A 15,297-nucleotide genomic window follows, 5' to 3' on the forward strand; every position below is an offset into this window, starting at 1 on the left:
CCTCTAAAGTCCTGGTGTTAACACTCACCCTGCATCAGCTTCACCTTTTTTTAAATTGTTTTTACTTTTCAAACTGACAGATCATTTGAAGCCAACCATCCAAAAACTGCTTCAGCTGTGTTTGATGTTTATGCTACAGCCTGTTTACCAATATAATCAATATCAGATATCAGAGCAACAGAAACCTCGGTGATCAGGACGCTGGGACTGAGAACAGGAAGTGGCTCAAACGTCACAGTTTCATAACGTCAGCCTGAACTCCACTCACGGAGTTTCTGTCGCCATTGTAGTTTTTAAAAAGTCCCGTGATAAAGGCGGGTCTTTCTGTGAATCCGCACGTTCATTGGCTAATAGCTTGAGATTGACACATCGTTATCCAATGAGCGTGCGGGAACTTCCGACATAAAGTTGTTTCCTTTGAAAAACCAAAGTCTGATTATTTTTGCCTCCACTGACGGAGCCTGTTGTTCCCGCCACAGAGACACAGTAATGTCAGAGCGGTGTTAACACTCACCCTGCCTCACCCTGTGGCGTCTACAGGAAACCGGAGGCTTTTAGATTCCCTCAAATCCAAAAAGGCTTTTTTAGCCGACCTGTTGGGCATGACAGCCAAAGGGGCTTTGGTCAGGTCACGTTTCCTCAGTGTTACGGAGATGGATGCCCCATCTCACTTTTTCTTTGGACTGGAAAAGAAGAATGGGCAAAGAAAAGTTATTCACTCTCTGTCTGACGGTGGCTCAATAATCTCGGATCCTTCTGAGATCAGAAAGTTTGCTGTCAGTTTTTATGAGGACCTTTTTAAGAGTGATTTCTCAGAAAATTCTAGTTTGTGCAGTAGATTCTTCAAGGGACTCCCTCACGTGTTGGCTGAAACCAATTGAAAACTGGAGGTTCAGCCAACTTTGCATGAACTTCATGCTGCTCTGATGAGTTTTCAGAATGGTAGAACTCCTGGCATGGATGGCTTTCCTGTTGAGTTCTACAAAGACTTTTGGTCTGTAATAGGTGAGGATTTGCTGGAGGTTGTCACGGATAGTCTGCAGAAAGGCTTGCTGCCTCTGAGCTGTAGACGGGCGGTCATCACTCTGCTGCCAAAGAAGGGAGATCTACGCAGTTTGAAGAACTGGAGACCAGTATCATTGCTCTGTACAGACTATAAGATTTTCTCCAAAGTCCTGGCCACCAGGCTCACTCATTTCTCTAGACCAAGAAAAAGCTTTTGACTGGGTTGAACACCAATATTTGTGGCACACTTTAGCTGCTTTTGGCTTCAGCCCAGGTTTTGTAGCCATGATTCAGGTTCTGTACCGTGACATTACGAGTGTCCTGAAAATAAATGGGTTTAGGCAATGACACTTTTTTGCAGAAGAATTGGGAAAATGTGGTGGATAGAGTCAACGGTCGGCTTTCCAAATGGAGATGGCTTTTACCTAACATGTCATACAGAGGTCGGGTTCTTGTTATCAATAATCTGGTTTCTTCTGCTTTGTGGCACCGGTTGACCTGTGTTGATCCCCCAGTTACCCTCTTGTCTAACATTCAAAGAATCCTAGTGGACTTTTTTTGGGATAAATTGCACTGGATTCCTCAGAGTGTCCTTTTTCTCCCTAGAGAGGAAGGCGGACAAGGTCTGGTCCATTTGGCCAGTAGAGGAGCTGCTTTTCGCTTTCAGTTTATTCAGAGGCTGCTTACAGGACCCCAAGATCTAGTATGGAGGAGTGTATCGTGCTGTATTCTTCAGCAGCTTGGTAATATGGGTTTGGATTTATCTCTGTTTCTCATGGACGCAAGCAAGCTGAACTCTTCACTTCTTCCACCTTTTTACAAGAGTGTTTTTTTCTGTATGGGCTCTGCTGAGGAAAGAGAGGTGGCAGCAGGCTGATTCTCTGTACTGGTTGCTGGAGGAACCTGTACTGTTTGGCAGCTTGCTGGATTGTCCTGTCTGGGGGAGGACTACTTTATCCAGACGGCTCCACGCTGCGCAAGTCTGTTCTCTGAAGAGGGTGGTGGAGCTGGCTGGACCTCGGCTAGATGTTCCGGAGGGACTCGCTGCACAGCTTGGGATACGGTCTACTCGAGTTGTTGGTCAGCTTTTGGATTACTGGAAACGCAAGTTAGGTGGAGTTGAGTGTTCACTTTTAGGAAGTTATTGTGATGGCAGTCTGTCTCCGAATCATTTAGATGCTTATCCTTCCATCAGACTGTTTCCTGGTTTTAAGAACTGCTTTGGTCCTTTACTGGATAATGTGGATGTTGCGGGGGTGTTCCTGGAAGGGGCCTCTGGAAAAACTTTGTATAGGCTGCTGGTAAAAACTTTCCATCAAGGCAAGCTGAATGGACGCATTGACACGGTGTGGAGGACCCATCTCTCCTTAGCATCGGACATCAAGCCAGCATGGAGGTCCCTTTATAAGCCTCCCCTCACGAAAAAACATGCAGACTTGCAGTGGAGAATTCTTCATGGCATTGTTGCTGTAAACTCTTTTGTTTCTGTTATTAACGCTGCTGTGGAAGACAAATGTCCATTCTGTGAGCAGAGGGAGACCCTGTTTCACTGTTTTTCTGAATGTGTTCGCCTCTCGCTCTGTTTGTGCTTCTAAAAGCCATCTTTAGTAGATGTGGGGAAGATTTTACACTGCCTATTTTCATTTGTGGTTTTAAATTTACTCGTCTTTGGAAGAACAAATGCCAGCTGCTTAATTTTTTATTAGGACAGGCGAAAATGGCAGTGTATATGAGCAGGAAGAGAAAGGTGACAGAAGGGCTGAATGTTGGGGTAGTCCCTGTGTTTGTCAGCATGGTGAAGTCTAAGCTGTTGCTAGAATTTAATTTCTATGAGACAGCCTCAGACCTACAGGTCCTTCTCAAAAAATTAGCATATTGTGATAAAGTTCATTATTTCCTGTAATGTACTGATAAACATTAGAATTTCATATATTTTAGATTCATTACACACAACTGAAGTAGTTCAAGCCTTTCATTGTTTTACAGTTTTTCTCAAATGCTAAAACACAAACGCCAAACCTGTAAACCAAATGACCAGTTGTCTAAACACATTTACTAAATCTAGCAATCATTTACCAATATCATAAACACATGTCACATGAAGACACAATTCACAGAACACAATCATCCGTTGTCATAAATCTAACCACATTTTGCCTTGCTAAAACACAAGTTGCAAAAGAACTCTGCTCATATTCTCAAATGAAAGCTCATGTGATGCAACATGCTTGCCACAGTCAGCAATATTTGAACACAATGAACACACCTGGCGTCATTCATTACACACAACGACTCAAAATTGAAGACACTTGTTGCTAATGCTGTGACCACATGTATAAAAGCAAGTTCAGAGTGCACAGTTTGCTGAAGATTCCAAACAAACACAATGGATGAAGGCAGAGTCAGGGGAAGAGGAATTCGATGCAGAGGAGGGAGGAGAGCTGGCCCTGAAAGAAGAGGAGCAGGCCAACGAGGAAGAGGAGTTCAAATGAGAGGAGGAAGAGGAGCAGGTCAACGAGGAAGAGGAGAAGGCCAACATGGGAGAGGAGAAGGTCCAGGAGGGAGAGCAAGACAACCTCGCACCATCATTACGGACGAGATGCAAGCAACAGTCATTGACCATGTCATTGTCCATGGCATGACAATGGCTGAAGCAGGACTAAGAGTCTGTCCAAACCTGAGTAGGTTCACCGTGGCCACCATTATCAGGGCATTCAGACAACACAACAGGTATCGTACTCTATTGCTTTCTTTGTCACAATACAGTTTTACAAACCTGTGAAAGTCGTCTATTGGTTTCAAATCAGTTGTGACTGTATTGTAACACATGTCAATTGACAACACATGTTTCTTTCTTTAGAGTTGAAAGAATGCCACATAGAGGTGGGAGGGTTGCCATATTTACAGCGGCACAAGAAACCCTCATTGTGGATATGGTTCGTGGGAACAACCTCATCAGACTCCGGGAGATCAGAGACAAAGTCATTGCCGATAATGTCAACTTTGAGAGCATTGATGATGTCAGCTTGGCCACAATAGACCGAGTTCTCCGGCGCCAAAAGACGCGGATGAAACAGGTCTATAGGGTTCCCTTTGATCGCAACTCTGCGCGACACAAAGACCTACGTTACAAGTACGTGCAAGTAAGTATACATCCATGTTCACAGTACAGTTAGTGGACATACTGTGTTGCTCAGTGGCCTACATTACTTCTGGACAATACTGTGCTACCTGATTGACTGTTGTTCTGAACACCTGTGCACTTTCACATTTTAACAGAAGATTTTACAGTTGAACGCGATGGCCAGACCTCATGAGTACCTCTTCCTGGATGAGGCTGGCTTCAACCTGCAGAAACGAAGGCAAAGAGGCCGTAACATCATTGGCCAAAGTGCCATCACTGAGGTCCCTGGCCAACGGGGGGATAATATTACTCTTTGTGCGTCCATGGGTTCGGAAGGGCTTGTCCACCGGCATGCTGTCCTTGGGTCTTACAACACCCAACGTCTCCTCACCTTCCTAGAGGAGCTAAAAGACATCCTCCTGGACCGCCAACAACACCATCCTGGGCCCGCACATCACATTTATGTGATCATTTGGGACAATGTCCGCTTCCACAGAACAAACCAAATCAGAGAGTGGTTCACCACCAACAGTGACCACTTTTTAAACGTCTGTCTGCCACCCTACTCCCCTTTCCTGAACCCTATAGAGGAGTTTTTCTCATCGTGGAGATGGAAGGTGTCAGGAATAGAAATATTTTACTGCTATTATTTGCTGCTATTTTTATAATCATCATTAACATTTCAGTGTTAATAGTGATGTTGCTTTCCTAGATGCATTCAGATGTTCAAACATATTGGTATTATATTAGCCTTTATTACAGGTCCAAAGAAGAACCATTTTAAACGGTTGAGTTGAATCTATAATTTAAATGTTATTAATGCTTTTATGATCTCTGTGTAGAGGGCAGAGACAGGAAAATACACTCTGTGCCAAAATGAGACAGGAAATGCGTCTGCAAGCCATGCTTTTGCAGAAGTGAAACTGTTCAGAAAGCAGATGCAAACTCTGCACGTACAGACAGACAAATAGTGAGAGGTCATGACACGTGCGCAGTACACAGCATGCACGCGCCCGCACGCACGCACGCACACACACACACACCATGGTAGATCTATTTTGGTAGGGCAGAAATGCAGAAGTGTGCCGACGTGCTTAGAGGAAGTGCACCATATGAGCGACAGCGAAGACGAGCTGAGGGAAGCACCGACCAAGACAATGTTCTTTAAAGCTATGTTAAAGTTCATGGAACATTTTGTGGTTTAAGTTGACGTAAGCTGTACTTTGTCTGTTTTGCAAAAGAGGGGCTTTGTTGTTTCAACCCTATAAAAGTCTTTGTGCTGACGATTGTAGTTAGTCCAATACTGAATCTGAACAGTATTGACTCCGCATATGTGTATTCATTAAAATGCCGTCTAAATTGCACACGCCTGGATCTGTGGTTATTTATGGATTCTTCTCTCAACATTGAACCCTAACATTTGGGGGCTCGGTCCGGTGAGAGAGGGGAATTTTGGTGTAGATGGAGAGATCCAGGGTCTGTGGTGATTGGATGGGCAGATAGGAGTCAGTGGTCTGAAGTGAGAGACAAGCCAGCTTAAACAAAGGTAAGGCACATACCTGTTGAATTTTCCAAAATGTGCTAGATTGGACATTAAAGTCTACTCACTGAAAATTACTGGTGAATGTCTGTTTTTAATTTTGGTGAAGTTTTTATGAAGTTTACCGGTTGAAGTAATGATAAGGAAGTATAAGTGACAGTACTGAGTAATGAGAATAAAGGAATGAAAAGAGAATTAAAGCAGTTGGACTGCTAAGTGAACTCTTAGAATGATAGGGAATTTGGTCATTGTGTGGGTTCAAGTCCCATTGGTTATGCAACCCTTAAGAACTTTCTCGGAGGTGACGCTCCCTGCTGGATAGAGAAATCTATCCTTCACCTAGCGGCGACTAGGGATAGTTTCGGGCAACATTCGAGGAGGACTCGGGAATCTCCAAAACTGTTGAGGGTTGTCCTCAATCTTAATCCTGTGTTGGGTGTAGATTGTTGTTTCAAATTATTCTAAATTTGTCTAGGACGACAGCGGCGTCTGTTAAGAAGCGCATTTTCTCGGAGGTAACGCCTCCTCCTGGATAAAGACGTTTATCCTTGACCTAGCGGCGACTAATGGGATAGTATAGCACGTGCGACAAACCGGGAGAACTGGGGAACCTCCAAAATTGCTAGGAGTTAGAGTCTCCTATTTTTGCGCTTATTGGGTATGCTGGCAAATTAAGTTAGGTTTAGAGATCTGGACAGGACAGTCTGGGACCGCCCTGGTGAATTGAGCACAAAAAGTCTGGGACTGATCGGTTGGAGCCGTTATGTTATATTATCGAAATTACATAGGAGTTGAAAAGGCCTAAAAAATCTGTGCAGTTGTAATTAAAGACGTCTGTAATATAAAATATGAGATCTATGAGTAAGATCAGTCTCTGTGTCAGTAATGCACAGCCGGATGTGCACTGATGGTGTGTGTAAATGCAAATGAGCAGCAGTGACGCGCAGAGAGGGTGGTTTCAATGTCGACAGAATTGAGCTTTTTGCTAAATGCCTGTATATAAGAGGTTGGTTTTGCTTGTTATGAGAGTGTAAATACAGTTTGAATATATTAGTGTGGATGTATAGTAAATGACTGAATTTTGATAGATGTATATTTCGTGAGCCATAAATGTTGGTGTGTTTTATTTTCAGTTATGTGTGTGTGGGGAGAAGCGGGTGTGAGACGCGATGAGAGGTTTCAGTTTTCTTTTTTTTTTTCTTTTGACTTGCTCTTTCTGATCATGGAAGGCATGTCCAAGATACTCGTATGAAAGCGTATTTCGAGTGATTTTAACCGTGTGAATGCTGTCAGTATTTGACTTGAGTGACTCTGCATGATTTGTCTGAGTGAGTGGAAAATGGAAGTTTGAGAGAGAAAAGGCAGTGCGTGTGAGACGATTTATGGCGTCTGAAAGAGGTTAGAAACATTTAAAAGTGGGTATGAAATATATTTCTTTTGTGATGAAAAGTAGGATGTTTTAAAGTTTGAAAGTGCTTTTAATTCAAGAAATCCATGAGAGATGTTATGACAGGTTGAGTTTATTTTTTCCGATTGAAAATACATAAGTATATATACTTGGGAAACCCAGTTAAGAGATTATTGGGTGACTGATGCTATAAAACTGACCTAAAGAATGGTCCTGTGTGAGAAGGAGTGTGGATTGTCCTGATGTTTGAAAGAGCTCTATTTAAATGTGTGTGAATGAAATGAAAGTGTATTGTTTTTGGATCAAGATTTAGTAGAATTACTGATTGTTTGTAGACTGTGAAATTTAAAGGGAGACAGAGTCTGCCTGTGGCCTGCAGAAACAGGAAGGTGTGTGTGTGACTGATGATGTCAGGGGAGCACCCAGAGAAATAGACAGAGTTAAATTCTAAGAAGATGAAGCGAATGCATGTTTTAAGAAAAAGTAATAAAGTAATAAAATTATATTAATTACAGGTTTTAGAAAAGAGACAGACCGAGAGAAATAAATACATGAACTAACAATTACATTAATGAATTGAAAACGCACGTACACAAACTGTTACATGTGAAATTATTGTTGAAAGTTTAATAAAGAAAGCAGTTTACACTCCTTTAATTTCCAGAACCAGTGTGTCCCTAGACCTGATAACACTCTTGCCCAGTTGGCCACTGTAGTAGGCGGGCATGGAAGGCTGGACAGCCCATGACGGGTAAGATCCCACCTCGAAACCCTGGGACAACCTAAGGCAAGGCGCAGTCACGATTGCTTGAACCTAAGTCCCGGAGTGACCTTGGAGTCACTGGAGGAGACGGGATTTAACAGGTAAGGCCACTGGGCACAGACGAAGGGGAAATGTCATTAACAATGACCAGTGATGAGCCAAAGAGAGAAAACACACCCTGTCAAAAGGAGTTTGGAACACTGCAAAAGAAACATTTACAAGATCACAAAGATCATAAAGAAACATTTATAAAAATCACACATACAAACAGAAAATGCACTAACCTTACAGAGACAAGCTCATGAAGATTAATGAACAGATATTGATTTAAAACCTGGCTAAGAACACAAACATACGTAATTAAATCAGCCTGCTACTTGTATGAGTGATAGAATGGTGTGAATGTTGAATAAAGTAGTTTAAAAGGGTGACTCAGGAGTGCTCTTGCACTGATTGATCAAAGTAAGTGATTAGTATAGAAAGAAAATGAAAATAATTCAATAATGTGATAAAGTTTAAACATGTATTTCTTTTGCCAAGTTAAATTGTTGAGATATGGCTGAGTATGGAAAAAGTTTGAGAGCTCGTGTGAATGTGGACAGAGGAGCTTGCTGTGTGTGTGTGATTGAGGCCTTAAAGGAGGGGTAGATTGTTCAGAGGTGCAAATTTGATTAGGAGGTTTATAAATTAGTGTTGACACATTGTTGTAAGGTGTTAGGCTGAATCTGAGTATGGTAATGTGCTTAACCGGGGTTATTGTTGTGTACGAAACGGTGTAGCTTGTGGCGAGGTTTTTAGTGTGTTGAATGGGTGAAATTTAAGATTGTTTCAGATTTTTGAGGCTGTTGTTTTATTTCCAGAGAGGGTGTTTGATTAAGACATGGATATGTCTCAGAGGGGCCCCAAAAATTTTTGTAGTAGTGCACTCGGGAAAACCTGTCAGGTGATTTTGTTTTGTACTTTGATGAGCTAATAATCAGCTCTCTTTTTTCATTTTTGTTCTAAGCAGGCCTGGAAGAGAATGAACGAAAATCAGGTGGGCATTACAGAATTATAATTGATTACAATCAGAGACTGATTGGCGGCAAGTCTCTGTCTAAAAATGGATTGATCGATTCAATCCAGTCAAAAGTATAGTGAACTATTTTCCTAAAAAGGAAAACGAAATAAAACAAATGATTGAGCTCATTTTGCTGATGTGGAGCATTTGATGACGTGCGCAGAAGGCTGCAGTATCAGCAAAAAATATCATGTGTGAATGCATGTGAGTGAATGCGAGTGATGGGACCAAGAGGGGAAATAAATAAAAGGTTGACAAACAGGAGGAGTGGAAGACTTAATTCTGGGGATGTGGATGTTTGTTTTGAGAAAATTATTTACTGGGGTTGGATTATGTTATTACATTATAGAATGCTAAATGCTAAAAGGGAAACATTGATGTAACTCAAGTTACCATTAACTGAGGTAACTCATGATTAATAACTGTTTTGTTTAAGTTTGTTTTTGTCATGACACAGATTGGATCATATAGGGGGAGAGTTGAGTACAGGTTTTGTTTTCAGGAAATTCCAAGGATCCAGAGTTCGATGGAGCAGGAGTTTGAGAAGATTTGTCAGGATAATTTAATTGATTTTATTCCTTAAACACAGGTTTTCAGGGCTGGAGCAAAATACCGGAGAGGAAGATGGCTGAAGTGTTCTGAGAAATGATATATGACTAACCTTTTTTCCCTTGTTAATTTGTTAAGCTTGGGTGAAGCATGTTGAGTTTTTTGCCACATGAGATGTGTCAAAAAAGAGAGGGATTTAAGATTTAATTTGCTTAAGTTGAAATGGGTTTTAGTATGATTTTATAACGATTGGGGTTGTTTGATAATCTAGATATAGTAAAACTGAGGATTTGTTAAAAGAAAGGATTAAAATGAACTGAATTAGGTTTAGAAGATAAATTGCTGGTGTTAATAAGAAGTTGTACACCAAACTTAAAGGGGAAACTGTGGGAATAAAGGATATGCTTTGGGGAAAATAGTGAAGATTTTATGAGTAGAAAATGTGGGATTTCTTTTTGATTTTTAGGATAAGTTGTAACAGTGACATAATGCTAGAATGTTGTTATAATGTAGGCTTTAGAAACAGATAGTAAATAGATTTATTTCTAGGGTAGAGGAGAGCTTTTTATGAGGATGTTAAAAGTGTTATGGACTCAAATGAATAATATTGGAGATTATATATGTAGAAATGATTTTTTCTTACACATTGCAATCGTGCTCATTAACAGAGTTGATGTTCGGTCCATTTAAAGGTCATAAGCTTCGATGAGCGTTATGTCTCAGTCGATATATTGTAGGGGACTTGGAGCAACAGAAGGATAAACAGCATTCACGCTTACAAACACATATGGTTTAAACATAGGTGAGGCCTAGGGCCTGAAATTCATTTAGCTTTTAACTGAATTTGAGTTGACCCAATAACAAGTGACAGACAAGAGGAACTGAATAGGAGTCGGGTTGTGACTAAACTGTGTGACATGTAAAATATTGAGATAACATATGCAGCTCTAAATGAGTCTTATTATATAAAATGCAGCTACAGAATAACGAACGCTTGTCGAAGTGACCGAGGTTTCTTTTTTGCTTTAAACCAGGACCAAAGGGGGGAAAGCTTATGTATTTTGGTTAAGACTGATAAAATATAATGACTGATAAAATATAATTAGAATGTACCATTACATTAAGAGCAGCAAAATGAAATAAAATGATATATTAAAACAGGTTATAACACAGGAAATGTGAGTTCTAAAATACAGTTAGAGTTCAGCTTTTAGCTATGATGAAATTTATTTAGGAGCTATTGATCATATGTTTATACTTAGTTGATTAAAATGGTTGTTTTTTTTTTATCCTTGTGTAGAATAAGTGGTTATGATGATTTTTCTTGTGAAAGGTAATTTTAGGCCAGAGCTGTGACAGTACAGGATGTTGAATAGAGTGAACAACAGGAAACATATGACAGCAGTGCTATAAGACTGTTAAAATGCTGTAGATTGAGATGAGTGATGTTTAAGATTATATAGGAACAAAAGTCAGAAAGTCAAAACATAATTAGGTTTATGCCTTTGAATGAAGAGAACAATTGAGGAAACAGAGTAAGTTAGAGCATAGTAGGGAGAAGGTTCTTATCCATTACAGTTAAGGTGGATCTAGTCTTAGACTAGGATCTACTCCGTGAATTATTAGTTTCGGTCATGCTTTTCGTTGTTTTGGTGACCTCTGGATGTTATCCAGAGGTCAAAAGGGGAAGTGTCAGGAATAGAAATATTTTACTGCTATTATTTGCTGCTATTTTTATAATCATCATTAACATTTCAGTGTTAATAGTGATGTTGCTTTCCTAGATGCATTCAGATGTTCAAACATATTGGTATTATATTAGCCTTTATTACAGGTCCAAAGAAGAACCATTTTAAACGGTTGAGTTGAATCTATAATTTAAATGTTATTAATGCTTTTATGATCTCTGTGTAGAGGGCAGAGACAGGAAAATACACTCTGTGCCAAAATGAGACAGGAAATGCGTCTGCAAGCCATGCTTTTGCAGAAGTGAAACTGTTCAGAAAGCAGATGCAAACTCTGCACGTACAGACAGACAAATAGTGAGAGGTCATGACACGTACGCAGTACACAGCATGCACGCGCCCTCGCACGTGCACGCACACACACATACACACCATGGTAGATCTATTTTGGTAGGGCAGAAATGCAGAAGTGTGCCGACGTACTTAGAGGAAGTGCACCATATGAGCGACAGCGAAGACGAGCTGAGGGGAAGCACCGACCCGAAGACAATGTTCTTTAAAGCTATGTTAAAGTTCATGGAACATTTTGTGGTTTAAGTTGACGTAAGCTGTACTTTGTCTGTTTTTGCAAAAGAGGGGGCTTTGTTGTTTCAACCCTATAAAAGTCTTTGTGCTGACGATTGTAGTTAGTCCAATACTGAATCTGAACAGTATTGACTCCGCATATGTGTATTCATTAAAATGCCGTCTAAATTGCACACGCCTGGATCTGTGGTTATTTATGGATTCTTCTCTCAACATTGAACCCTAACAAAGGTTTATGACAGACAACCATACACAAGAGAGGCCTTCCAAGGATGGATTCGCCATTCCAGGGCGTTTTTCCCGCGGTGCCTGGCGAGAGACAATATAGCCTGCGATGTGGATGAGGTGATGTGGCCCGATGCAGCTCAGCGACATGATGGCGCACAGTGATTGTGGTGTGTGTGTGGTGTTAATAAAGTAAATAAAAAAACTTCACATCCTGATCATGTTTTCAAGAGTACTGTTGTGTGCAATAGATTCTGTTTTTGCATTGAGTTGTGTTACAGTAGTGTACGTACATGCAGGATTTTCTATAGATTTATACTCTTCATATGAAACTCACAAATCTAAATGCCTAATCCTCTGCAGAGATCTACGACGATCCGTTACTGTATAGTTTCGAAAAATATGCATTGGCAGTTACGAAACAAAGAACCTTCTCACAAATTGAGCATTGTGTTTTCAATTGTTTTGCTGTAGTGTGTAATGATGTGTATAGTGTTTACATTTTTGAAAGCTTCGAGCTGCTCTTTTGGTGTGAAAGTTTGAGTTTTGCAGTGGGAAGGTGTGGTTGTGTTTATGTAGCTTTAGACATTGGGGAACATGGTGGGAATGTTTGTGAAATGTGTTTTAGCATTTGAGAAAAACTGTAATATTGATGATTTTGGCATACATAACTCATGAAAACCCAAAATTCCTATCTCAAAAAATTAGCATATCATGAAAAGGTTCTCTAAACGAGCTATTAACCTAACCATCTGAATGAACGAATTAACTCTAAACACCTGCAAAAGATTCCTGAGGCTTTTAAAAACTCCCAGCCTGGTTCATGACTCAAAACCGCAATCATGGGTAAGACTGCCGACCTGACTGCTGCCCAGAAGGCCATCACTGACACCCTCAAGCAAGAGGGTAAGACACAGAAATAAATTTCTGAACGAATAGGCTGTTCCCAGAGTGCTGTATCAAGGCACCTCAGTGGGAAGTCTGTGGGAAGGAAAAAGTGTGGCAGAAAACGCTGCACAATGAGAAGAGGTGACCGGACCCTGAGGAAGATTGTGGAGAAGGACCGATTCCAGACCTTGGGGGACCTGCGGAAGAAGTGGACTGAGTCTGGAGTAGAAACATCCAGAGCCACCGTGTACAGGCGTGTGCAGGAAATGGGCTACAGGTGCCGCATTCCCCAGGTTTTACCTTCTCACTACGTACGACTCTGGATACTGTAGCTCCTGTGAAAACTAAGGCCTCAAATCCGAAGTACCTGACTCCGTGGTATAATTCTCAAACACGTAGCCTAAAGCAGATAACTCGTAAGCTGGAGAGGAAATGGCGTGTCACAAATTTAGAGGATCATCATTTAGCCTGGAGAAATAGTTTGCTGCTTTATAAGAAAGCCCTCCGCAAAGCCAGAACATCTTACTATTCGTCACTGATTGAAGAAAATAAGAACAACCCCAGGTTTCTCTTCAGCAATGTAGCCAGGCTGACAAAAAGTCAGAGCTCTACTGAGCCAACAATCCCTTTAACGTTAACTAGTAATGACTTCATGAACTTCTTCACAAATAAAATTTTTATCATTAGAGAAAAATTACCAATAATCATCCCACAGATGTAATATCGTCTACAGCTACTTTTAGTACCATCAATGTCAAGTTAGACTCTTTTCTCCAATTGATCTTTCTGAGTTAACTTCAATAATTAATTCCTCCAAACCATCAACGTGTCTTTTAGACCCCATTCCTACAAAACTGCTCAAAGAAGTCCTGCCATTAATTAATTCTTCGATCTTAAGTATGATCAACCTATCTCTAATAATCGGCTATGTACCACAGACCTTCAAGCTGGCTGTAGTTAAACCTTTACTCAAAAAGCCATCTCTAGACCCAGCTGTCTTAGCTAATTACAGGCCAATCTCCAACCTTCCTTTTATATCAAAAATCCTTGAAAGAGTAGTTGTCAAACAGCTAACAGATCATCTGCAGAGGAATGGCTTATTTGAAGAGTTTCAGTCAGGTTTCAGAGCTCATCACAGCACAGAAACAGCTTTAGTGAAGGTTACAAATGATCTTCTTATGGCCTCTGACAGTGGACTCATCTCTGTGCTTGTCCTGCTAGACCTTAGTGCTGCGTTTGATACTGTTGATCATAATATCCTATTAGAGCGATTAGAACATGCTGTAGGTATTACAGGTACTGCGCTGCAGTGGTTTGTATCATATCTATCTAATAGACTCCAATTTGTTCAAGTAAATGGAGAGTCCTCTTCACACACTAAGGTCAATTATGGTGTTCCACAGGGTTCAGTGCTAGGACCAATTCTATTTACATTATACATGCTTCCCTAGGCAGCATCATTAGAAGACATAGCATAAATTTTCACTGCTATGCAGATGACACGCAGCTCTATCTATCCATGAAGCCAGGTAACACACACCAATTAGTTAAACTGCAGGAATGTCTTAAAGACATAAAGACCTGGATGGCCGCTAACTTTCTGCTTCTTAATTCAGATAAAACTGAGGTTATTGTACTCGGCCCTGAAAATCTTAGGAATATGGTATCTAACCAGATTCTGACTCTGGATGGCATTACCTTGGCCTCCAGTAACACTGTGAGGAACCTTGAGTCATTTTTGACCCGGACATGTCCTTTAACGCACATATTAAACAAATATGTAAGACTGCTTTCTTCCATTTGCGCAACATCTCTAAAATTAGAAATATCCTGTCTCAGAGTGATGCTGAAAAACTAGTTCATGCCTTCATTACTTCCAGGCTGGACTACTGTAATTCTTTATTATCAGGATGTCCTAAAACTCCCTGAAAAGTCTTCAGCTAATCCAAAATGCTGCAGCAAGAGTACTGACAGGGACTAGGAAGAGAGAACATATTTCTCCTGTTTTGGCTTCCTTCATTGGCTTCCTGTTAAATCCAGAATTGAATTCAAAATCCTGCTCCTCACATACAAGGTCTTAAATAATCAGGCCCCATCTTATCTTAATGACCTTGTAGTACCATATCACCCTATTAGAGCACTTCGCCTCGCACTGCAGGCCTACTTGTTGTTCCTAGAGTATTTAAAAGTAGAATGGGAGGCAGAGCCTTCAGTTTTCAGGCCCCTCTTCTGTGGAACCAGCTTCCAGTTTGGATTCGGAGACAGACACTATCTCTACTTTCAAGATTAGGCTTAAAACTTTCCTTTTTGCTAAAGCATATAGTTAGGGCTGGACCAGGTGACCCTGAATCCTCCCTTAGTTATGCTGCAATAGACGTGAGGCTGCGGGGATTCCCATGATGCATTGAGTTTTTTTCCTTTCCAGCCACTCACTATGTGTTAATAGACCTCTCTGCATCGAATCA

At 40.8% G+C, this 15,297-nt stretch overlaps 1 protein-coding gene across 1 annotated transcript; it reads left to right on the plus strand.

Moving 5' to 3' along the window:
• Positions 1-3,591: 3,591 nt before the first annotated feature.
• Positions 3,592-4,528, plus strand: LOC120438884. Its single transcript, XM_039609435.1, has 4 exons — positions 3,592-3,735; positions 3,866-4,148; positions 4,285-4,410; positions 4,466-4,528. The coding sequence occupies exons 1-4, from the start codon at positions 3,605-3,607 to the stop codon at positions 4,526-4,528; spliced, it is 603 nt and encodes a 200-aa protein (XP_039465369.1). The 5' UTR covers positions 3,592-3,604.
• Positions 4,529-15,297: the final 10,769 nt, after the last annotated feature.

The sequence above is a fragment of the Oreochromis aureus genome, linkage group 3 (genome assembly GCF_013358895.1).
Source record: "Oreochromis aureus strain Israel breed Guangdong linkage group 3, ZZ_aureus, whole genome shotgun sequence".
Classification (NCBI taxonomy): domain Eukaryota; kingdom Metazoa; phylum Chordata; class Actinopteri; order Cichliformes; family Cichlidae; genus Oreochromis; species Oreochromis aureus.

Coding starts and splice junctions, on each gene's coding strand:
- LOC120438884 (XM_039609435.1), top strand. CDS start 3,605: ATGCAAGCAACAGTCATTGACCATGTCATTGTCCATGGCATGACAATG. Junction 3,736..3,865: donor GCATTCAGACAACACAACAG/GTATCGTACTCT, acceptor TTCTTTCTTTAG/AGTTGAAAGAATGCCACATA. Junction 4,411..4,465: donor GCCAAAGTGCCATCACTGAG/GTCCCTGGCCAA, acceptor TGGGTTCGGAAG/GGCTTGTCCACCGGCATGCT.